This window comes from Clytia hemisphaerica, unplaced genomic scaffold (assembly GCF_902728285.1).
Source record: "Clytia hemisphaerica strain Z4C2 unplaced genomic scaffold, Clytia hemisphaerica genome assembly, whole genome shotgun sequence".
Taxonomy (NCBI): domain Eukaryota; kingdom Metazoa; phylum Cnidaria; class Hydrozoa; order Leptothecata; family Clytiidae; genus Clytia; species Clytia hemisphaerica.
The window spans coordinates 19,212-43,192 of NW_027104431.1; the positions used below are offsets into that span (position 1 = coordinate 19,212).

Consider the following 23,981-nt stretch of genomic DNA (forward strand, 5'->3'; position numbering starts at 1 on the left):
GGCAGTAGGATCATTTTGGTTCAGCAAAAACCAAGCAGTCAACATGGTCTCATTATTGCCAGCTCTATCAGCTGCATTTTCTTCTTCACCTTCCCTAAAATAAACACGCTGAAAGTTAGGTAAATGTACCGCCAACCTGATAACAGTATGACTCTGAGTGTGCATAGGAAAAGCGAGCAGAAACATACCGTGCATCAAGAAAAGTTCTAATCTCATCATGATCTATTCTCTCTGCAATCTCAATATGGGCTGTGTCATGGCCTTTGTAGATGTATTTGTAAAGATATTTGACAGCTTTAATGGAAACACAGGCTTCCAAGTTAATATGAGCATTATATTCTTTGCACAAATAAGGACAATATGGTACGACCCATCTATTATCAAGATCAAGATTCCTTACCCTAACAGTACGCCCATTGTCAGGTCTATGATAAGAAGGATAGCCATCCACATTTATAACCGTTTCATCGTTAAAAGATTTTGGAAAACCTTTTGAGCAACTACCATCAATCATACACGGGCTACGGTCATTCAAAGCACCACATGGTCCATGAATCATGTTGGACTTGATGATCTCGTAAAGCTCAGGTTCAGTTTCTGGATCAGGGAGCTGTGCACAAATCAAGCGGTCAATATCATCTGCATTTCTCAACTTAAATTCAGCTGCAAAATGAATCAAAATATGTGCATGGGGAAGACCACGCTTTTGGAACTCAATCACATCAACACGGGCAACAACCATTCCAAGAATACCATCCTCCATTATTTCCTTTTTCATGGCAAATAACTTCATGCGAAACACACGAGTAAGTAAATCAGGCCTGTCGTGCGCTTTCTGATTGGGAAGTAAGTTCTCAGTTACCTCACGCCATCTAGGATTACACGTGAAAGTCAAGAAGGCATCTGGCTTCCATGCTTAGAAACTACAGCCATTGCATCCAAGTAAAGCTGGTGCATGGCTCTGGGAGACCCTGAAAAGGTTGAAGGCAAAACAATAACATGACCCGCATTCAAGTTTCTTTGTTCTGCAGCATTTTCAAGATCGTCAACTAAACCTTGATAACATTCGGCTCTTAATTGTTGCTGATTGTGACGAAGAAAGTCCAACCTTGAACCTTCAACTTTTGTGTAAGCATCCACCAAAAATTGCTGAAATAGCCTACCTGACAAATGGAGTGCAGAGAACCCCCTTCGGATAGCTAACCGATAAACGTAATGCTCAAGTTGTGTCACATGATTCCTGGTCCTTGTTGCCCTCTCAGCTACGTGAGGCATATTCATATCCCAGCCTAGATCACCTCTTGGAAAAAGTAATGGATAGATATATGGATCAAATACGCTAGATGTTGATGGTATACTTTGCAAATGATGGTTTCGTGGATAGACAACAATATTCCTGCCCGCTGGTGGAGCACCATCTTCTCCTGTGAAGATGGCAGCCACCTCTTCATGCAAAGGCGCATTGCCACGCCTTTGATCGTGCCCCTCTCTCGTTACCATGGTTATCCTAGAAACTGGACGGTTTTCAGCTATAGCACGATTTTGTTCCTCTTGTTCAACCTGTTTCATGTGCTTAAAAGAAGCAGCATAAGGATTTACTGTTCCAAGAACTTCCTGGATTAAAGCCATAGTGGCCCTATTACAATCAACTGCAGATGGATTCTGCATTCTCAAATCTAAAGCTTGCGCAGCTTCAATGATATACAATTGAGCATATTGTGGTTGTTCTTCGTTAGGAAAAAGAGTACCGTAGCGATGACAAATTTGTCCACAAATTCTAAATGTTGGAGGACCAATACCTGGGATCATGTTCAAAAATAGTGTGACATTTAGTGAACTCAAAAATTGAAAATTATAGTATTTCTTGAATAACTTGGGAAATATTTCAAATATAACGTTGAAATTTTATATGATGATCGGTATTTACACAAAGAACATATTTTGATGTAAAAAATGGTGAATTGAGTAAAATGTGTGGCTCCAGGTCCAAATATGTCCAAAATAAGTGTTTTGTCAGCCACCTCAAAGGAGGAAATGGTTTGTTTGAAAATGACTTGAATCGGTAACTAGAGGTATCATATTATCTCAAAACAGATAAAAGAGCAACATTTTGAGACTGGTTGGTTTTGTAGGCCACCAGTGTTGTCAGCCACATAAACGACTCATAGCTTATCTTGAAATATCTTGTAACCCAGATAGCCACTTAATTTCGCTCCAAAATAATTGGAAAGGTTAATCATTCTATTTATCCTTGGTGAAAAATAAACTGTTATCCACCAAAAATACTCATTTTATTAACACAATTGTCAGCCACTTTGAAAATGTCACAAAACAGGCCTTTATTTTTGAACACGATCCTGGAGGAGGTCTTAAGTTGGCAGAAAAAGACCCAAAAGCAAAAGAGTTATTGTATATACGATTTTTTTTTCGAAACTCCTTGGCCTCATTGGAATCATTAGTGAAAAGATGTTGAAGTTGGGGTGGAAAAGGTTCTAATTGAGGCAGAGAAACTTTTCCTTTAGAGCAACGCTTGAATTCATCTTCTTTTTCAAATTTCAAAGCCCAACAAAACTCACAAACATGGTTAAAAGCTCCTAAATAGTGTTCACCAGGAAGGGGGTTACCAATGTGAGCTAAATTCAAGCGCCTTGGTCTGCGGTGTCGGGCATTATCGCCTCTACGCCTACGTGCAATCTGTACCTCGTTTTCGTTTTCACGAATATTTCTAATTCGCTCTACATTTGCTTGCCTTCTTTGACGTCCTCGCTCAATATTTTCATTTGCGCGCCTATTCCTTTGATTTTGAGCATCAATATTCCTTCGCCTATGACCTTGCATTTCATTTTCGTTTGCACGTATATCCCTAGCTCGCTCTAATTCGAGTTGTCTGCGCTGCTGAGTCTGCTGCTCATTTTCATTAGCACGCACATTCCTAACCCGCTCTATATCAAGTTGTCTGCGCTGCTGAGTCTGCTGCTCATTTTCGTTAACACGCGCATTCCTAACCCGCTCTAAATCAAGTTGTCTGCGCTCCTGAGTCTGCTGCTCATTTTCGTTAGCACGCGCATTCCTAACCCGCTCTAAATCAAGTTGTCTGCGCTCCTGAGTCTGCTGCTCATTTTCGTTAGCAAGCCTGTTCCTAGCCCGCTCTAAATCAAGTTGTCTGCGCTCCTGAATCTGCTGCTCATTTTCGTTAGCAAGCCTGTTCCTAGCCCGCTCTAAATCAAAGTGTCTGCGCTCCTGAGTCTGCTCATTTTCGTTAGCAAGCCTGTTCCTAGCCCGCTCTAAATCACGTTGTCTGCGCTGTTGAGTCTGCTGCTCATTTTCGTTAGCACGTCTGTTTCTAGCCCGCTCTAAATCACGTTGTCTGCGCTGTTGAGTCTGCTGCTCATTTTCATTAGCACGCCTAGCTCTCATTCTTTGAGCGTGCCTTGCTCTTCCCTGTTGAGCCTGAGGAGTTTCCATTTCCCTCCTTCTCCTACCCACATTTTCAGCAGCAGTATTACCCCTATCAACAGGCCCCTGATCGTGATCATCAACCAGGACATTTTGATTATCTTGGCTCATTTGGGGGAGAGGACTTTCCAAATCTGGCCTGCACTGTCATGAGCTACCTAGGATAACATACTTTGGACACAGCTCGAAGAAACAGTTAATTTATGGTATGCCAGTGATTCATCTCTCCAAAACCACCATTCCAAATACTTTTTAATCAAGTCAAAGTTAATTTTTCAGTCCAGCAGCACCAGCTCCAGCAAAAACCATTTGAAAATGAAACTATGTAAGTAAGTAACGTCTAGGTTTCAAAATATTCAATTTACATCAGAGTTAATTATAATGTGTTTTTATTCAAAATACTGGCTATTTGTTGGGCACCTGATAGTACTTCTTTCCCTACACGATTCCTCAGGAACATCAAAATCCCCAAACTGGAAAGCTGTAAATCCTATCAATCCTATAAATCCTCGAAACACGTGTCCAGCTTTATGCGTTCCTGTATAGTGGCTGGCTAAAGGGATATTTACTTGCGTATGTATATGTCCTTGTTTCAATCTTTAAAAGACTTATAAACTTTGGCACCTAAGGAGTTAAACTTCTAAATAAAATTTACGTCCATTTAGTTTGAAACGAAGCTCCAGGTGTAACAAAAAGTTAGACTGTAAAGTTTGCCTACTTGAGAATATCTTTCATTCATTTGAATTAGACCTAGTTTCTTTTAGGCCAGGAAGTGGAATATTTCTGTAAAACTAGCCGGTACCCGGCGTTGCACGCCGGTATGGCTGTTGCTGAACGCACTAAAAGTCCTTTGGATGGTGAAAATGGCCTTAACCCTATTATTATCAGGCTTTTTCGGATTTTGTATTCTCAAGGGGGGGTGTTTTCCACCAGCCTTGCATAACTTTTGATCTATAAAAGATATGGACTTGAAATTTGGCATAAATGTTCTCTACCATAAAAGGAGTTCATAGAAAGAAATTTGGGTTGATGACGTCATCATAAAGGTGGTGACGTCATCACAAACTTTCACATTTATCGCTTACTAATGAAAAAGTACTATTCAATAAAATAGCAATTAAAGTTGAACGAATGGAGATTTTTCAATTCTGTTTTAAATTTCTAAAAGCCAAAATAAATATCTTTAACATATTAGCCGGTTTTAAACATACTAATAAAATTGACCTTTAAAATCCATGCAGAAAATGAGTAAATTTTTTCAAAAAACAATGACGTCATGACATCAGCAGTTTTTAAAAATTTTTTTAATATTTTTTAGAATTTATTATTGATACCTAAAACCTGTCAAAATTTGAAGTCGGTTGGATGACTAGGTCAAAAGTTATGCTAAATTTAAGATTTTTGGATTTTACAGGGTTTTAGCTGGATTTTATGATATGCCTGCACAAAAAAGTCATAAAACCTGATCTGGTCGGTGTATAATTGTAAAATTTGGTATACATGTTGCTAATAGGATTATATTAAAAGTCAAGAACTTTCAGAGTGTTAAAAAAATTTTTCAGTGAGCTATTAACAAAAGAGTGCCAGCCTGGTGGAAAACACCCCCCCCTGATAAAAATAGGGTTAAACTAAAAGTACGATTTGTTTTTGCTTTATTCTCCTGTCAAGTCTACCTAGAGTTTATATAGGCCACTTGGGGTAATGTCGTCGGACTGTCTTAAATGACAGTCAACCTGTCAGGATAAAGATAGAGGGGCTCAGAGAAGATCGCGACCTTCACACTCAACATTTTTGAAGTCAAAACATTGCAATTTTTCGGGTCATTAAAATGTAGTTTCAAAAAGTACTCATTCCGATATTAAATCGAACAACTAAATTACATAAGTAACGCGTGTTCTTTTGTTTTGATGATTGGTTTGAAATTGCAATATTTGGTAAAGTTAGCATTTTTGGAATTGCAATTCGGACATCGAAGGTATTATCGGTAGAAAATTTGTTGAATATTTTTACCAAATGGTTATAGATTACCGTAATTTGAACATTTTTTCGTATTTTTTTTGTTGTTGTTTTTATGTGTCTGCAGAGCCTTAATCTCTCTGAAAACCTGAAAGTTACTCAATGCCTTCTTGGAAAATATTCTTTGGCAAAAAATGACGAAATTTTATACTGACAAATTTCTACCGATAAGGTATTCTGGATTCAAACACTTCTTCTATCTATATCAAAGTTTTAGCTGTAAGAATACATTTAAATAAAAAAATTTAAAATTTAAAAAATTACAAGATAAATACATTGTCTTGTTGATAATTTTCAGTTTTATTTAAGACTAAGAATAAAATTTTTGAATAAAATTTCTTGAACAACACCTATAGGCCGGTGTTCACTTTCGTGCGGAGCGCGTAAAAGATTTTTTCTTAACCATTTTTGCCTGAAGAAAAGATTATGCAATAAAAAAGTTCCGCGCGAACAAAATAACGTCAATGATTCAATGTTCAATAGTTTTAGCCTTGGTCTTTATTGTGACCAGCTCTCTACAGAAGAAATCAGAACAGAAAAAGTGGATGCAATAATTGATTTAAAAAATCAGAAAACGGGAATGAAAGGGAATGAGTTGAATTGAGCGAAAAAATTTGGGTAGGTGAGACAGGTGAGTAAATTACTCAATAAGAGAAGAGTAAGGCACGATACAGTAACGCAACGCTGTTGGTCATTTAAAAAGGCTATAAAAATAGATTTAAAATAAAAAATAGTTCAAAAACTTCAAAAAAGGGATTCCTACGGTACAAACAATCGAACAAAACGCAACAGACAACAAACAACCAAAGAAACCAGTAACGATAACGACTTTATTGTCTGTCCTTAATCTTCGTGTACGGCGAATACCTTGCAGCCGACGAAGAGGATGCCGATGAGGAGGATCGAGATTGTGATTGTGAATAGTATGCGCTCACCAAAGGAGTAAGATTGAATACAATTTTATTGTTGTTTATATGATCAGAAGATACTGTAAAAGTTAATGAAAAGTAAATGCCAGCAAGAAATGGGTTTTTTGTTCGAACTATTTCATCAATTTGTCCAGTAGAATCAGCTCAAAAAAGCCTGAAAGAAGTAGTAACTTTGTGGCTGAAATTTGGCACAGAAGTCCATTAGGGTGTCATGTCACAAAAGGTGTCACGAGTCACATAGAGAAACAAAATTATGAAAATCTCATAACCACTCTCCATTCTTGTAAGGGATTTTATTAACTCTTTCAACTCTTCCCTGGATTTGCTACAATGCCAAGTATCAATCGTGCTGTAATAAGAAAACAAAAATAGTCTTAAAAAGAAAATAATAGGGCAGTAAAAAGTCCTTTACTTTGGGTTTTTTAATGTTATAAAATTTGCCAAGAATTGTAAAGTGAACTAAAGAACAATAGACATTCAAGAAGCTTGCGTACCAAAATGAAGCAAGGTGGCAAAGATCAAATCCAAAATAACAGAATGCAAATGTCTTACTTACTGTGGTCATCAATTTCGTTAATGACCGGACCACCGTCAGTCTGGGTCGAGGAGCACTTCAATATAGGTGCCAGTTTTGCGATTTGAGTCTCTTGATCTTTCATGAAAAATCTTGTTTCGGTGGTGGTAAAAACATTTCCCAAAAACAAACCATTAGAAGTGGTTTGTCTCCCATATGAAATGGGGATCTCATTGAAGGTTCTCCAAGCCAACTTGGGTAGTGCTGGACCTTGTTAACATGAATCTTGAGCAGGTTGGTAAATGCAATTGTCACAAACAAACCATATTAAATGGTTAGTCTCCCATATAGAATGGGGGTCTCAATAGCAAGTAAGCTGTGTTGGTATCTAGCTGTCTTCTTTCCAAACATTGACATCTTGATGACGGTGGCAAGTGATCGAATGTAGGGCAGTAACAAAGTAAACTTCACCCCTTTATAAGAAGTGTTTAGCCGTGTATGTCAAAATTGTAATTTGCACAAATAATGACAATGTCTTATCAATACCTTGCCCAACCCTATCAAACATTATGTGTAAAATAACGCAAATACTAATTCATATACAGAAACACAAACAGATTAAAGAAAGACACAACAAACGATTGAAATCAAAAAAGAATGAAATTAGTCAATAAATAAATCTTTATCCCTGCAGTTATCAATCCTTTTACATCCTAAATAGCTCATGAAAAATAAACAAAATAGAAAGAATCAAAGAATCTGAGGGTATACAACATCTTTTGTATAGCATTTGTATAGACTTTGAACAGGCCTCGAAAAATTCTGAATTTGTTAGAAACACGATTTCAAAATCTGGCTTTATTTGCAACGAAGAAAAATCCTAAAACCTAAAACAAGGATACTGTGGTTAGGAGTACAGGTCGATGCTCAAAACAAAGTCTTGAAAATTTCGTCACCAAGAATTGAGTCCATTGTAGAATGCATTGAAAGGATTCTCTCTTCTCTTCGTGTGTCTGCTCGAACTCTTGCTCGTCTTACAGGAAAAATTATGTCAACAAAGTTTGTGTTAGGAAACATTGTGCGTCTAAAAACGCGACACTTGTATAAATTGATAGAGGCTAGAATCTCCTGTTTACATTTGTAGTCTTTACCACGGACATACTTTTCAACCAATAAGATTTAATTATTGCAAGGGGGAAACAGTATGATTAACTCACTAAAGGATTTCGTTTACTGATTACACATAATTAATCTTTAGAGGTAATCAGTAAATTCAAGTAACCAGTTCTTATAATTGGAACTGATTGGAAAAGAAATAAATCATCCCATGAGATTGACATTATGGCAAATTTTACTTTCTATTTAGGAAAGAAAAAAGAGAGAAATGTCCTTTGTAAAAACAAGATTATAGATTTTGCTGTACACACTTTCTTTTATAAAAAAGGTGTTTTTTGACTGAGGGTGAAGTATTTTTAGAAAAAAACTTTCCCAAACTAAAGGTGAGATAAGGTACCATCCTTTTTAACAAGAAATTTCTGCTGGCAAGATTTGCGAAAACAGCTATTTCCGGCATTATCATATACCGGAACAAAATTTTCTTCAAAATTGGACAGGATTTTCCGGCGGAAAATTTTTTTTCTCCAAAAATCGGGCTGCATCACTTTTTGGGAATCACCATTTTGCATCACTGTGCAAAAATCAGAAAAAACTAATCAGCCAATCCCGAGAAAAGCTGGTAACAGACCAGCAGACGGACGGACGGACGTACGAACGAACATTGGTTAATTTAAAGGACCTCCAAGGTAGGTCCAAAAATTATAAAAAACAAAGGTAGTTAAAAAGTGATTTTATTATATATAGATGTTGAAAAGATTATAATAATTGTCATTACATTTATGGCTTTCTCTCCAGAATGGTCATTTATGAATACATCTAAATTCTTAATTCATTAACGTATCTAAACATTATTTTTACTTTTGATTTTCCCACCTTTTATTATTATAAATTTGAAAAATCTAAATATATTCTTACATTCTGGACGATTTTTACTCCTCTGGTATTCTTATTAAAAAAGTGTGCAGTTGAACAGGAACATTTGCTCAGAATAATAATTATAATAAGATGGCATCTACAAATACTGCCGTCGACGTCCTATGCCAGTATCTTTATGAACCACCTGAAGTTAGGAGTTTGTACACATTAACCTTAGATTTGCTTGTATGCAAATTTTGTAGAAGGGGTCTGATATATAAAATGCTATTTCCACAAATATATCTCATTCTCAACTTCTTGATATCATAGAACTGAAGATCAATTTTTGTAATTGGAAATATCCTCCAGTATTGGCCTTCCAAAGGGTAAACCCGCCACAACTTTTAATACGTGGAAAGGTCGACTCAATTATGGAAACAAAACCAGCATGTATTTCATTTGTGTCGGAAGTTATCCTCTTCTTTCCATGTGACATTTCATTAAGTATTTTCATCTAGGTGTTGTCTGCGCATTAGCTTTAATCAAGCAACAATAGTCTCTTGTAAAGGATTCTTTGATGAATTGTTCTTTACCAGACCTTTTTTGAAGTGGATGCTTTTGACTTTGTTTTTCCCAATAACTGAGGAAAAAGGCCCCTAAGAATATAACCAAAAATACACTACAATTATAAAAGGAATTACAAGCAGTAATTGTTTCCTATTAACTTCTTTAAAACTGTATTATGATCAAATCAACTTAAAATGGTGTGAATTCTAAGAACTATAACACCTGAAATTTTAAATTCAAAATCGAAAGGAAAAATGCCACTACAAAGAAAGACCATAATGCAGTCACCACTTGAAGGCTGAACAGTTTACACTGACCTTCAACCAATGCAAAGGTGAGTGGGCAACTGATGATTATTTTCACCAGCTTAAACCATAAAACTGAACAAGTCAACAAAAGAATTAAGAGCAGCTCCCAGCAGCAAAATATTCTTCACGCATATTAATTTCCGCACACAAGGAACATTCGGTTGCTTTTCTAGTACTTATTTTTGCACTCATTGTTTTACCAGGTCCAATTTATGGATTTTGGACAGTCAAAATTATATTTACTAAAATTTTCCAAAAATACTGCATTAGTTTTCACACATTTGCTGTCCGTGTATAACTTTGGTATAAATTTTGCGCATTTTTGGGCCTCTACGCAAAATTGCACAAAAATTAGGCGCACTGTATAACCCGGACCCGGACCGGACCCTGGACCCCGAGAAAACCAGGACCCCGGACTTTTACGAAAACCCGGACCCCTCTTAATTTTTCGAGAAAACCCGGACCCCTCGTAATTTTTCGAGAAAACCCAGACTCCATCTACATTTACGAGAAAACCCGGACCCTATCTAAATTTACGAGAAAACCCGGACCCCATCTAAATTTACGAGAAAACCCGGACCCCATCTAAATTTACGAGAAAACCCGGACCCCATGCCATGTGTTCTTTAGCTTATATTATTAGGGTTCTCGGAGCCGATCAAAATTCGGGGGTTGGCCAGGAAATATCAAGATTGGCGGTATTATAGTTAATAAAGGCCGAAACTACAGTATTGTTGTCAAGATACTTCAACATCATTCGACGTCACTAACATTTAACTGTCTCTTGGGAAAACATATTAAATTTGTAAATCAGTTGAAAAATAAAGCTTAAAAAATAAAATGTATTGGCAAAAATCAAGAGCACTTAATTTGTTGGATTTTGACTGAAACCGCCGAAAGCGTGCCAAATCATCTTCCCGCGGAATATTATACTTATGTAGTGGATGGCTCCTAGACAACTAAGACGATCCTTCAGGGAATTGGTAAAACGAATTCCAGCACCATCGAGAAAGTTTTTTCGTAACATATTTTGACTTTGTCCAGGACTTTAGGTCACAAATTTCCGGGATATTCGAGGACGAAATAGTATAAAGCAGAAAAAATAAGGATTTTCCAGGGTAGAAAAATAACACACATTAAGATTTTAGACATATTATAATAACTGATAGTCAACATTTTATTTTAAAATTTCAGAATGCAAGACGAAAAAGTTTGAAAAAGAGGTTTTGAATATTTCAGGACATCTTGAAAACATATATGAAATTTCAGAGGTCCACAGGAGAAAAATTTATTCCGGGATATTCCATGAATATAGTAAAATAACAAAAGAAAACTAACAAGAAACTGAAATGATAACAATAACAATGCAAATTCTTTGTTCATTCAAAAGAAATCCAATTTCCGAGGCAATTACAATAGCTTTTCAGAAAAGAAATTTAGAAATTACATCACAAAAAATAAAAATCTTTTGTTTATCTTTGTGTAGATTCTGTTCCACTTTCTTCTGGACACACTGTTTACTCGTTATGAATGTTGTTCAATTTAATCAAGATATTTCAGCTCGTTCGAGGGACAAAAAGAAAATTGTTGTATATTTTGATATACGCTTTAACTTTAAGGGATGCTTTATCAAAAAACTCTAGTACAGAGCGGTCTGGAACAGAAATCCTTCTAAAAACTAAATTTGAAATAAAAATGTTCCGAGTGAAAAAAAGAATTTAAAAGGCAAAAAAAGAAACTTTCAAAAAGATTTCTCAAAGATTGATAAACATAAACACGGGAGTTGTAAACACGGGTGGAAAATTTAAGTAAGAAATTATTAGCGGGGAAGCCTATTAGGTATCCGAGAGTAAGGTTTATATCAACCGTATCATTAAATAAAACACGAAATAACAAAAGAAATAGACTAACGAGTGAACATTTAAACAAAAGAAATATAAACGCAAGGATAACAACGATAACAAAGAGGCAACAGATGCATGCAAAACCTCGTACTAGTAGAAATGACATTAAGGGACCTTTTTTGGGGCGCTAAGTGTCCTCAGTTAGTTCAGTTTGATTAGGTTAAAGTGTTGATTCAGTAAAATACATATTACATATTTCATTTTCACATTTAACTTCGGAAAAACTGGGTGCCAATCAAGAAAACAAAAGTTAACAAAAAAGCTAAAACGATGGATTGTCAGACCAGATCTAGTCTGGAGTCTGTATAAAGCCTAAAAACAAAATTCAAAATCTTTGCAAAAGTCTCAAAAGTCACATATTCAAGACTAGCTGTGACGTTCTATCTACTTCATCACCTTTGTAAAGTACAGTCGAATGTTCTTTCGTGATAAACGGGCGTCGCGCCATTATGCAAGAAAGTTTTACGCAATAATATCTGTTTTTTTTGCTTGTGCTCCACTGTTTCGTACAATTTTCTTTATCTACTTTTGGAAACCAATCCTCCTCCTCCCTGAACAACACAAACAAGCTGCTATCTGATTTCTTAAAGCCGTTACGACATCCATGACACGTTGCAACATTTCCTGCTCGCTTTTTTATTTCATAGGGACGGATTTGAGGCTCTGGCATTGGTGGTATTGGTGGGAGTGGTCTTCCTAAAGGTAAAAGTGGTTGCTCTTTTCGCTCACTAGGTGGAACTGCATGTTTGGATGCTTTTAGAATAATCTTTGTTGGCATTTCTTTGACCACTTTAGAAGGTTGAGTAATACGGGTACCAGCTCTTTTCCTTTTGACTTTATGGGTATCGTTGGTTCCCGGGTTTCGCGAAAATGAAAACGATCCCTGATTAGTCTCGGATGTCGAAACAATGCTTTGGGCTTGGATGGGCTGGATTGATAAATGGGTATCTTGATAAACAGTTTCAGGGTTTTGCGTTACTGAAGGTATTTCCGGAATAGTCTGGGATATTGAGGCAATGTTTTGAGCCTGGATTGGCTGGGTTGATAAATGGGTATCTCGACCAATGTTTTCAGGCTCTTTCAATACTGAAGACATTTCTCGATTGGTATGGGTATCTTGATAAATAGTTTCTGGGCTTCCCATTTCTGAAGATATTTCCTGATCGGTCTGGGATGTCGAGGCGATGCTTTGATTCTGGATGGGGTTGATTGATGCATGGGTAACTTGACCAATGATATCGGGGTTTTGCCTGGCAACACTGGAGGTATCATTAAGGGTGTTGGTGTAAGAAAATACACTGTTGGATTTTCTTTTCCCTTTTCTCTTTGACGTTGATTTGGTAGCTTTCTTTCCAGTTTTTGGGTCCTTGTTGACGTTACACAGATCAGAAAGGTTTCGCCCTGTGAATCTGGATGATTGCTTTCTTTTTAATTTGTTAATAAATTTATCTTGAATCCCTTCTCTTTGAGAAACACTAAGGGTGTGCTCACAAATAGCATAAGCTTTGTACCTGTCACATGTCTGTTGACAAGATACGATTCCATCATTTTTGATTGATACTCTATATGGTTGTAACGGGTCGTGTAAATTCTTGACAATTTTTACTGTGGGTGCTCCAGGGGCATCGGTAATACTGTCCGGATTGAGCAATACAGACCCATCATTGAATATGTCCTTAAGAATTGTCATCGGAGGATAAAGAAGTCCAGTTTCCTCGGCTTTTATCTGAAAGTCCGTTGTGGACGAGTTGTTAACAACAGATAAAGAATTGAAACGTTTCAAAAATCTTGCGCGTTGTGACTTGTTCATTTGATAAATACGGTTAATGTTAGGAAATTGTTGTCTGTACTCTGGTAGAAGCCGCCAAGAGTTCCTTCCCAAAAGAGCTAATTCGACTTGTTCTTCTTGGTACTCCGAAGCAGTACGCAATAGTTGAACCACTTCTTTTAATGACATTTTGCGTGAGTCGACAAGGCCAGATTTTAGTTTGGCGTTACTCGACTCGTTCGGGTTTTGGGTGTAGGGTTTTGGGGGAAACCCCAGTCCTGTCATTGCTCGTAGTTCGGCAGTCATGCAATTGCGTATGTCGTCTGCTTTATATTGCAAAAAATAGTCCCTAAATTTCTTTTCCCCAGTCCCCATCTGTTCCCACTTAGTCGACAAGCCTCTGACAACGTTTTCAAATTCCTCGATTTCAAGCACATCTACTAACCCAGGCTCCTTGGTATCATTGATGGTTTTACCAAATATGTCCTTGAATATAATACTTTTATTATGTCCGTCAACACCTAACTCGACGAGTTTGCTAGTTACATTGTCTTTCATATGCAAATCGCAGAGCAAATGAAGACTGTCTCGAAAAATAGCCTTCAGCGAATCGTAAAGTGCTTTTTCTGAGTCAGTCCCAAAGACAAGGATGTCACGTGTATCATTGTTCCATTTGACTATTGAGTCAGGGAGCATATAGTATGATTCATAAGATTTCCCGGTGTGGACTAACGCTGGTCCAATAAGAACGGGATGGACCCCAGCATCAGTTTTAAACATCAAATGTCGATATATTGTGAGTGTTACGAAATATTGCCCCAGATTGAATGTGGCATCGACACCAAGAACCGAAAAATTGGTGTTTTTGGTGCAAAATCGTTCAATATCTAGCAGTTGCTGATCTGACGAGACAAACACACTAACTTCAGGGATGACACTAAGTTCCCGGATGAACATATCTCCACAAGCTTTTTCCCTTTGATAAAGATCCCTCACCTCGATCAGTTCGTCCTTGTGGACCTTTAGACTACGGTTTATATTGTAGATTTGCATGCTGTTGCGGACAAGCTCATTCGGGCCTTCAACCCCAAGAAAACCCCCCGCATCATTGTAGATTTTGCTGACTAATTTTTTTGGCTTTTCGGTGTTATCTTTAATATAATCAAGAACTGAAACTTTTGTTCTCGTGTAAGGATCATCCGAATGGGAATTTCCGTGTGGGTGTGACGCGAAAACATTTTTTGGCTTGTCATCAAAATAATATTGAAGAAACGATATCGGTGTTGAGTCGAGTGTTACAATGACTTTATGGAAATCCCTGTGATGTCGGTGATAATATACAGCTCGCTTCACTTTAACCATTGTTTTATCATCTATTTTGATTTCTCCTTCGGGAATTTTCACTAGGCGTCCTTTATCCGGTACACAATTCATTCTTTTGGTTCCAGCACGTTCCCAATGCCCATGGAGATCACAAAAGATGTCTTTTGCATTAAGCATGTTATCAGTGTTGACGAGAAAGCTGCAATTGGCATTTACAAAGTTCGGATTGGACTGACACAGCTTGTTACGATCGTATCTTCCATAGTGAATGCTTTCAGCCACTGACAGGGTTTCTAATGGTTTTGAAGCGATTTTCCAGAAAGGGAATCGTTTGTCACCATCGAGATAACATATAGCCTCTGAAGTTATTCCTAAAATTAGAAAATTTGAAATATCCACCTTAGATAGAATGTCTGGAAATGATAGTCGATCATGTCTACGTTTGTTACGTTAAAGAGAGCAAAGCCTCATCGAGTACAGAGCATAATAAACTCTCATTCAAAGGGAAATAACTTCTGAACGCTCGCATTGCTAAGTTATTTTTTATTGTTAACAAATGTTTATTACAGATCCTTATAGATTACCCTAAGGGAAGAAATTTTGGCGGACGTAAATTTCAGCAAATTTCGCCAATTACCAGAAAGTTATTGCTCTTACCAAAACCAATTCTTGCGAAATTTAGTTTTGTTTAATTGTAATTCATCCTTAGGAGGAATATTTGCACTGACAAAGGAAATGCACATAGCGAATATAGAATTGTCTTAAAAAATTATTACCGAATAAGCTTGATGCGAGAATTTTGATGAATTGATTTCTGAGATAAGCGTATGTATTATAATATAGATACACACAAGAGAAAAACCGCTTTACTCATAAGTACTTTATTCGCTTTGCAAAAATGGGGGCTTTCTTGGGGTTGGGTGCACAAAAATATATTATCATGTTCGACAGTACAATCTTACCAGGTATCTGAATGTCTTTCTTAGAGTCAAATTTAATCTGATTAAGTCGATCTACATATTTGCCATTACCTGAAGAAAAAAAGATCACTTAATAATAGTAATTTTTCATAGAATACAACGGAAATTTTCACATGAAAATATTAAAAAGTAAGTAACACAAAACTTTAACTTGAGGTGTAGTTAGAGGAAAAAATACTTAAACTATGATCCTTCGTCTTGTTGCCACAAGACCTAATTTCATTTGCAATACTGGTAGTACTTAAGAAAGCTTTAAAAGACTTTTCGAAACAAACTTAAACAAGCAACATGCTGAATGAACCTACCTAATGATTAACGTAAGATGAAAAAGGAAAAAATGGTAATAATGGTACAAAAATTCAGACTGGAAAAATAAACAAGCTAGTCTAATGAAAATTGTAAATGGTAAAAGGAAATTTCCCCAAATACGAAAATTCGTATTTTATGGTAAACAACAATTTTCTGGGAAAAATACTTCAGCTATCTTTTAGAGAACCTTGCCCTCTATATTTCTGCCAAAAATCAGAAAAAAAATAATGAAGCAATTTTGCAATAAGTCTAAAAACCAATTTTGCCCAAATTTGCCCAAAAAAATTTTTTTCGAAAATTTGGCTCTGTCACAATTTGGGTATTTTGGCATTTTGCATCATTGTGTAAAAAAATAAAAATATAATGAGCCAATCCCGAGAAAAGCTTGTAACAGGTAACAGACGAACGGACGAACAGACGAAAAAACGGACATCGGTTAGTTTTTAGGACCTCCGAGGTAGATGAAAAAACTGTTCAGTACCTTGTCCTGCATTTTCGATAATAACACAATCACTGTCTGAATCTTGTGTTGTCACGATACTTTTATCTTCACGTTCTGAAAAAGAGAGAGAGTAAATTAGAACAATAAAACTATTCTATTAATTGTCCATTTGACAAAGAAAACATATTGAAAAGCTAAATGAAGATTAATAAAAGTTTGACAGTACCTTGTCCTGTATTTTCGATAATAACACAATCACTGTCTGAATCTAGTGTTGTCACGATACTTTCATCTTGACGTTCTGAAAAAAGAGAAAATTAGTAGAGGGGGAGGGATGACCGACGTTTGTCGAAATTAATAACATTTTTCAGATTCCCTATTTTCTGAAGTTTTTGCCTCGATTTGACAATTGAAATAAAATTGGGTAGAACTAGAAGCATTGAAAAAAATTAAATTAGGTATTTTTGACAATTTTTCGAAAAATTTTCGAAAATTCTTTAAAATTACCAATTGTACTGTTCTTAAAAACTGCTTTTAAAAGTATTTTAATAATCATCTAATTATAAGTCAAAATACAACAACGTTGTTCATTATATTTGAAGTAATCCAGTAATCAAAATCGGTGAATAGGCTATGCAATAGGGTGGGTGCTCTTTAAATGATTCTTCCCCATATTTCAATTATCAAAATCTAGACAAAAAGGCCAGAAAAACGATACACCTCAATTTTATTGATTTTTAGTTTTCTGGCCAACCAGGTCCATACCAGCACCAGATCCCAAAAATCATCAAAAACTAATCAAAGATCAGCACCCAAAAAAATGTCCAAAATCAACTTTTTCATGAAAAATCACAATTATTTCCCTCTAAAATTAGAATAATAAAACTATTCTTTTAATTGTCTATTTGACAAACAAGGTACTTTGAAAAGCTAAATGAAGATAAGCAAAAGTTTGAAAGTACCTTGTCCTGCATTTTCGATAATAACACAATCACTGTCTGAATCTAGTGTTGTCACGATACTTTCATCTTCACGTTCTGAAAAAAGAGAAAATTAAAATGAAAAGATCTAATAAGGTGTAGCTAAGCACTTCAACATAGAGGAAGAAGATTGCTCCTTAAACTTATTGACCCATCTCCAAGACAACGCACACCTCACCTACACGCTCTTTTATAAGAATAAAAGAATAGCATTATTTTTATTTTTATATTGTACTAAACAATAGACCTCTTGTCTCACACAGATAATTCTTATTGCAAGTTTCACCAAGAAAAACATGGCACCCTTTAGTAAATGCCAAATTTCCATATTGAAAATCCTAAAATCACAGGAGTTTTGCATGTAACAAAAATAGACTTGCAATTTATTCTACAGTGATGACACCATGATGATTCATGTTGCAATACTGTTTTCAATTAATCTTGAAATAAAAGAATTTAGACATTTCATAGTTCTCACAAAATCCAAAATTTACCCTGAGTTTTTCTTTCTTCTGCTCCTTCAATAGATTTTGTAATCGCATATTCCTTATCACTTGATATTTGATGATCATGAATGTTAAAATCTTCTGGTGCTACAAATTAGAAAGATTTGAAAATTGATAGATTGCATTTTTAAATATAGTCCTTTTAATAAATGTTATGATACTTCCCTCAGATATAGTGGATACCCCCATTAGAATGTAGGTCAGGGTTAGGTAGTTTTAAAAATCTTGGCACAGGTGGGGGGTTTGAGGTTTTTAGAGATCAGGTGAGAATTGGCTCATCTAGGTGGAGTAACTTTATTCAGGTGGAGGTTGGAACAATCATGTACAAAATCTTCAAATCCTCCTTTCATACTTGAAGTTTTCTAGATTCAGAAAGGCTGTTGATACATCCAAAAATCAGCCATATTGATTTTAAGGTGGGTGACTCTATGTGGGGATTGGACACAGCGATCTGCTATCGGATTCAAAATATCGATAAAGTTTAATTTTTGTGGAAAGATTTATCAATTAACAACAACTTTTTGTTTTATCCTTATTGTATTTATGATCTGGTCCCACAGTCAAAATTTTAGGCCTGTAGCACCACTACAGTCGGAATTATGTGAATTCCGATTTGCGGGATCTGAGAGGGGATTTCTAGGGATTTTGAGGGATCTGAGAAAACGAAAGTACTCTGTTTCAAGAAACCTTATTATAGCTTTCGGAAATTTTAGATTTTAGTCTATTTCGTACATCAATTGCACTATATACGCAAATTTCCATCTTCATTCGACTAATAAAACTCGAGTTATTAAAAAAAACGAGTCAAAGTTTCCCCGATTTTTCATACTTCCATCACCAGATCACCGTGGGATGGGTATTGTCCACTATGACCTTGTTTTCGAAGTAATATGACCAGCGGAATTTATTCATACATTAAAGTATGATTTGGTTTCAAAAAAGGCAGTTTGTTGTTTGTGACATTATTTGTGAAAAAGCCTACTTTTTGACGATCTTCAAAAATCGTTTGGAAAATATGTTAAAGAATTACAAGCGATTATGTTATTGTTATGTGGTAAGAATGAAGATAAGATTGAAGTTTTGAATGTACTCACGTATTGAGGATAAAGCTTGGGTTTGCTGTAATGAAAGGCCATGTGTGCTAGACAAAGCGTCTGAGATTTCTAAACAGAGAAGATATAAGATTGCCTTCTTAACTTCTGCACTATTCAACTCTTTTCTTTTAATAAAGGACAAACTCTTATAAACAGACTTTAATCTTTGTTCTGCTTTGTTACACGTCATATATGACATCACAGGTGGAAGAATTGCAGATTTTTGATTTTATGTATCCACTGAGGAAAATACTTGGAATCATAAAATCCCAAATGAGAATTGTTTTTCAAAATTTATTAAGCTTTATTTGTTTTTTTGGATATTTTTTTATAATGTTTTCAGACAAAAATAAAGTGTTGGGAAAAACTGTCCCCCTATAGAACATATGAGAGAAACTAAATGTTATAAAATCAAGAATGAAAAGTGCATACCTTTTTGTTGTCTCTTGACAATAGGTTCAAAATGCTGCCCTTCTTTGTGTAGGTGAATGATACCATTTACTGGATTTGCGTCTAAGGCTGGAATGATTACGTTCCGTTGAACCAGCTGACCATTCTCTTTCTCCCAAACAACTGCAGTTGTTTTAGTTGTATTTGATAAGGCGTTAGCCATCATATCAGAAATACAGTTTGCGTAACTTTTATTGTCAAGTGTCTGCTTGATTTCATCATTATAATCTTTTTGTCCAAAGAAAAACGGCTTGTAGTTGTCTTGATTCGTTAGGAATTCCATACGCACCAGATCCAAAAGAGATGTATATGTGGGTTTGAACTTGCTTGTTGAAGATGCTGTCAGTGATATCTCCCATGAATAGAAAATACAATGCCCGTCACCTGGGACTTCAATGATTGAATATGGATCAGGCAGTTGGAATATACTATAAGGATAAATATCAGAAATAATATTCAGATCTTCTTTAAAGGTCGTTCCTAAAAAATTTCTTGTTTCTGTGTTACCAGCCGGGTGAAAATTTTTTTTCAGTATATCTCGCCTGCTAAATTTCATTCATAGGTTTGGAAAATTAAAAATTACATAATTTGAAAATTATTTATGTAATCCAAAATTTCACCTTTCTTCTTTTAGAATTTTTGAAATATATATTGGATCGATTGGATTAAAGTGCACTTTCTAACTATACAGTACAAAATAATCTTTATAATTTATAATTGCAAAGAAAAGTTCCTCTCCCTATCCAGCAAATTAACTGGTTTTGATGATAAGTATTTTCAAGCTAATTTCTTCTCTTTATCTCTTTTGCTAACAGGAATAGGATACGAAAAATATGGTCACCCTAAAAATAATTCCATCAGAAGACCAACTATAATGCCATAGAAATTCTAAAAATAAGACAGCTTTTCTTATTTTAAAAATTAAAAAAAATTGAAAAATTAGAATATAAAGAAATCAAAATATCAAGAATTTCAATCTCAAAAGTCTTTTATGAAACCCTGTCAAAGATTCAACCTAGTCACTATTTACATGGTAATGTAGCATTTCTTTAATAAAAAGCACTCGGCTTGGCTCACTAAACTTAACCATTCTTGCAAAATTGGGCATTACTGTATGCTTTAAACATGTTTAACCAATTAGCCAAAAAGTAAAGAAAAACTAAAAAATTACCTCTCTTGTTGAAATGACATTTTTGCTTGATGACAATATAGCTAACGTTTTTCTTATCACTGTATATTATCTGGAAAGCATTGAATAAAGAATTGCTAATAACCTGTAACAATATTTCTATTTATTTACAATCAATCTGTGTACAAATGCAGAAGTTTGAAAACCTTACAATTAAGCTGAAATTCACTAGTATTCTAGGGTCTGATTGTAATAGAGTGTGCATGATTTTTTAACTAATTTTTAACTTCTGATCCTGGTCAGGAATCATGTAAAGGCTCAAAAAAAGTTTGGTTTAAATTTTGGGATGTGGTCAGAAATCCATAATGGCGGATTTTTCATTTTTAGATGCGAAAATATTTTTTCTGGCAACAAACCCACGCATGTTATACCAAACGGTCGGAAATTTTCCCCTGATTAAATTGAGGATATAAAATTGAGGTTGAAAAATTAGCTATCTCAAGATATAGATCACTTTCGTTTTCTATTAACTATTTATAACTTTGGTTGCTCATATTCAGCATAAGGCTGAATGACGTCACTTATCATGCTGATATGAAAACTCACAAAATTTCGTTGACATAGCTTTTATATTTCATGAGTTATTACCAAAAGTTTTCGGTTGGTACAAAAATAGCCCCCCCCTAGGCATTATAGGGTTAAGAGAATAGAATGAGATGGCTTATAAATTTGCAAATCCTGGAAAATGACTTTCAAAGTAGGCTTCTAATTACATTAACTATCCTCATCATGTGATTACATATTACATATCAAACAAATCGATTATTGATTACTGAAGTCATATCACTATAGTAATGTTTAACTTGAATTAGGTTTTAATGTCTAAGCAATTTCAGCCTGATATTTTATAATATTGCCTAAACTTTTTGTGGAGGCATGATCTTGCTCTGATATTTTGGTTGCCAAATATATTTGGTTCTTACTAAAATTTTAAAAAAAAATTCTACTTTCTCAATACTTTATTAACTGTAATCTCAATTTTTTAATTTTTTTGTCGGTGTCATTTGACGAAAAAAAAATATTGAAAAATATTGCCACTGCACGCATGACAATTTGATTTGGAAAAATTGACTAGAAGCAGTGCATTTATTCAGTTTTCTCCTCTTTTTGCATAAATCTTTTAAAATAAGGAAACATGCACCAGATGGTTTTTTGAGCATAACTTTGGGCTAAGCCTGTGAGATACAAAGTCTATGCCGGATATATATATCTATCATATACATGCATTACTTTCTAGACTGTCATAGAGACCGTCGTAATTTTTGAAAATTTAGTACCCCACCCCGACCTGAGTACCGTGAGATTGGGTTTAATTAAAATACAAAATTAAATCAAAACAAAAATGGTAGAGTAGAGCTGCGAGCGGAGCTGCGAGGGGAGATGCGTAGTTGTATTTAATTTAATGACCAGCCAGGTCTTTCATTTGAGGGCTTACTTTGCATGTTAGCCTCCACTGATGCAAGTTACCCAATCCCACGTTATATCATTGGGTGTATAAAGCACCGTGAAGCTGGGTAACTTGCATCAGTGGAGGGAAACTTGCATAGCTATCAAATAACTGACCAATCAAAAGCAGCAAAATTTCAAAAAAAAATTAACTACGCAGCTCCGCTTGCAGCTCTACTCTACCATTTTTGTTTTGATTTTTAACTTTGTATCTTAATGACCAGCCAGGTTATTTATTTGAGGGCTATGCATGTTAGCCTCCACTGGTGCAAGTTACTCGATCTCACGGTAGCACAGCAGGCAAAAAATTTAAAATTAGAAGAGACTTTCGAGATGCTAGAGTCTTATTATAAAAAGTTATATGCATGGGGTGTTAGCTAGTGTTATGCTAGGTGGGATTTATCAGTAAAATGAAATATAATCCATTGATATGCTTATTAGGTATTTATTGCCGACCCAAAAAAATATCAGCGTTTTGATTGGTCGAGAGCATCGAGATATTTGCGATATTTCATATTTCTTTAGTCTGGAAATATGACCGGGTTGACTTTTGGGGGACTGGGTAAGCGGCGGGAGAAAAATCAAAACAAAACAGCCGAAAAGAACTGACCTTCGGAGAAACTGACTTGGGAATCAAAGGGAAAAACGCAACAAAAATATGTTCAGATTAACTTTTACTTTCGAGTTCTTCCATAAAAGACACTAAAATCAAATCTGATGAACTAAGAAATTATAAAACTACTTGACACCACCCAAATATTTTCAACTTTTGGCAAATTTGTCCGTGTGGTAACCAAACAGTTTTTTATCAATGCATACAAAATAACTTGAGATTCTTAAATGTTTGCCAATAAAAATTCTCATATCATAACAAGGGAAGTGTAATGTCTTGTATTAAACCAAATGACGAGTGATTTTTATAAAAGTTCTCTCCTAATTCTCTTTCTCGACAACAACGTACGTCCTTGACTTTTCAACTCAACAATCATTACATCTTCCTTCTGAAATTCGAAACATTTAGAGCTTGACGATAATCAAGAAAGTATCCAAATTGTTTTGCTGTTGAAAAAATGTTGTTCTTTAACCATTTTTACAAGCATACATTTCCATCGTGGGACTCATTTCCTCTGCTATTCTTTTCCATGGCCATATGTCATCGAAACAAAAAAATAGAAAAAGACTGAATGTTATCAATCTGATTAATCCAATGACGGAGGGTTTCTTCTTCATCGAAACCATACTGTACATCATCTGCATTTTGAATTATCAATCTAGAAACTTTCAAATACATCTCTGAAAAATCTGCAACTTTTCAAAACAAAACTTCTGGATCGAAAATGATCGAAAAGTTTTGTTTTTGTGTGAATATTTTCAGCGGGAAGTTATCGAATGTTTTTGTTCGAATCTAACGTTCGAATTAGATTTTCGAATTAAAACATTCGAAACTACACAGAAGCAGAAGAAGGCGGAAGTAAGTTTGAAACAAAAAGGGGACAATTTTTTTGAGTCGACAATAAATTAGTTATCACATGACTTCTCGTGCAATACTCGATATTTTACTCGTTCCGAGATTTTACCGATATTTTTCCTCGCCTAAAGGCTCGGAAAAATATTACGGAAAAATCTCGGAACTCGTAAAATATTTCTCGTATTGCACTCGAAATCATGCGATAACTAGTACTTATTGCTTCACTCTATCAATGAACTAAAGCCAGCAGCTAGAGAAAATTTCTTTTGGAGAGAATGGTAACAGATTAGCATTAGCTAAAACAAAGGCCAAGAAAATATTAACCAGCCTCACATTCTTCTCAAATCAAATTTCAAGCCAT

General features: G+C 35.4%; 2 protein-coding genes across 2 annotated transcripts; both read right to left on the reverse strand.

Moving 5' to 3' along the window:
• Positions 1-891: 891 nt before the first annotated feature.
• LOC136820576 (uncharacterized) lies at positions 892-3,465 on the reverse strand. The gene is made up of 2 exons (XM_067076763.1): positions 2,577-3,465; positions 892-1,799 (listed from the first exon to the last, which is right to left on the reverse strand). The coding sequence occupies exons 1-2, from the start codon at positions 3,463-3,465 to the stop codon at positions 892-894; spliced, it is 1,797 nt and encodes a 598-aa protein (XP_066932864.1).
• An 8,495-nt stretch (positions 3,466-11,960) lies between these two features.
• Positions 11,961-19,965, reverse strand: LOC136820575 (uncharacterized). The gene is made up of 8 exons (XM_067076762.1): positions 19,500-19,965; positions 19,068-19,136; positions 17,962-18,060; positions 17,450-17,524; positions 16,714-16,788; positions 16,527-16,601; positions 15,719-15,787; positions 11,961-15,127 (listed from the first exon to the last, which is right to left on the reverse strand). Exons 1-8 carry the CDS (start codon positions 19,798-19,800, stop codon positions 12,018-12,020), a joined length of 3,873 nt encoding a protein of 1,290 aa, XP_066932863.1. The 5' UTR covers positions 19,801-19,965; the 3' UTR covers positions 11,961-12,017.
• Positions 19,966-23,981: the final 4,016 nt, after the last annotated feature.

What these genes read in the sequence shown, in the direction of transcription:
- LOC136820576 (XM_067076763.1), bottom strand. Translation starts at nt 3,465, where the DNA reads ATGGAAACTCCTCAGGCTCAACAGGGAAGAGCAAGGCACGCTCAAAGA. An exon ending in AGGAGCTTTTAACCATGTTT is followed by an intron (nt 1,800 to 2,576) that starts GTGAGTTTTGTT and finishes ACATGATCCCAG; the next exon opens with GTATTGGTCCTCCAACATTT.
- LOC136820575 (XM_067076762.1), bottom strand. Translation starts at nt 19,800, where the DNA reads ATGGAATTCCTAACGAATCAAGACAACTACAAGCCGTTTTTCTTTGGA. An exon ending in CCAAGCTTTATCCTCAATAC is followed by an intron (nt 18,061 to 19,067) that starts GTGAGTACATTC and finishes TCTAATTTGTAG; the next exon opens with CACCAGAAGATTTTAACATT. An exon ending in TATCGAAAATGCAGGACAAG is followed by an intron (nt 15,788 to 16,526) that starts GTACTGAACAGT and finishes TTTTTTCTTCAG; the next exon opens with GTAATGGCAAATATGTAGAT.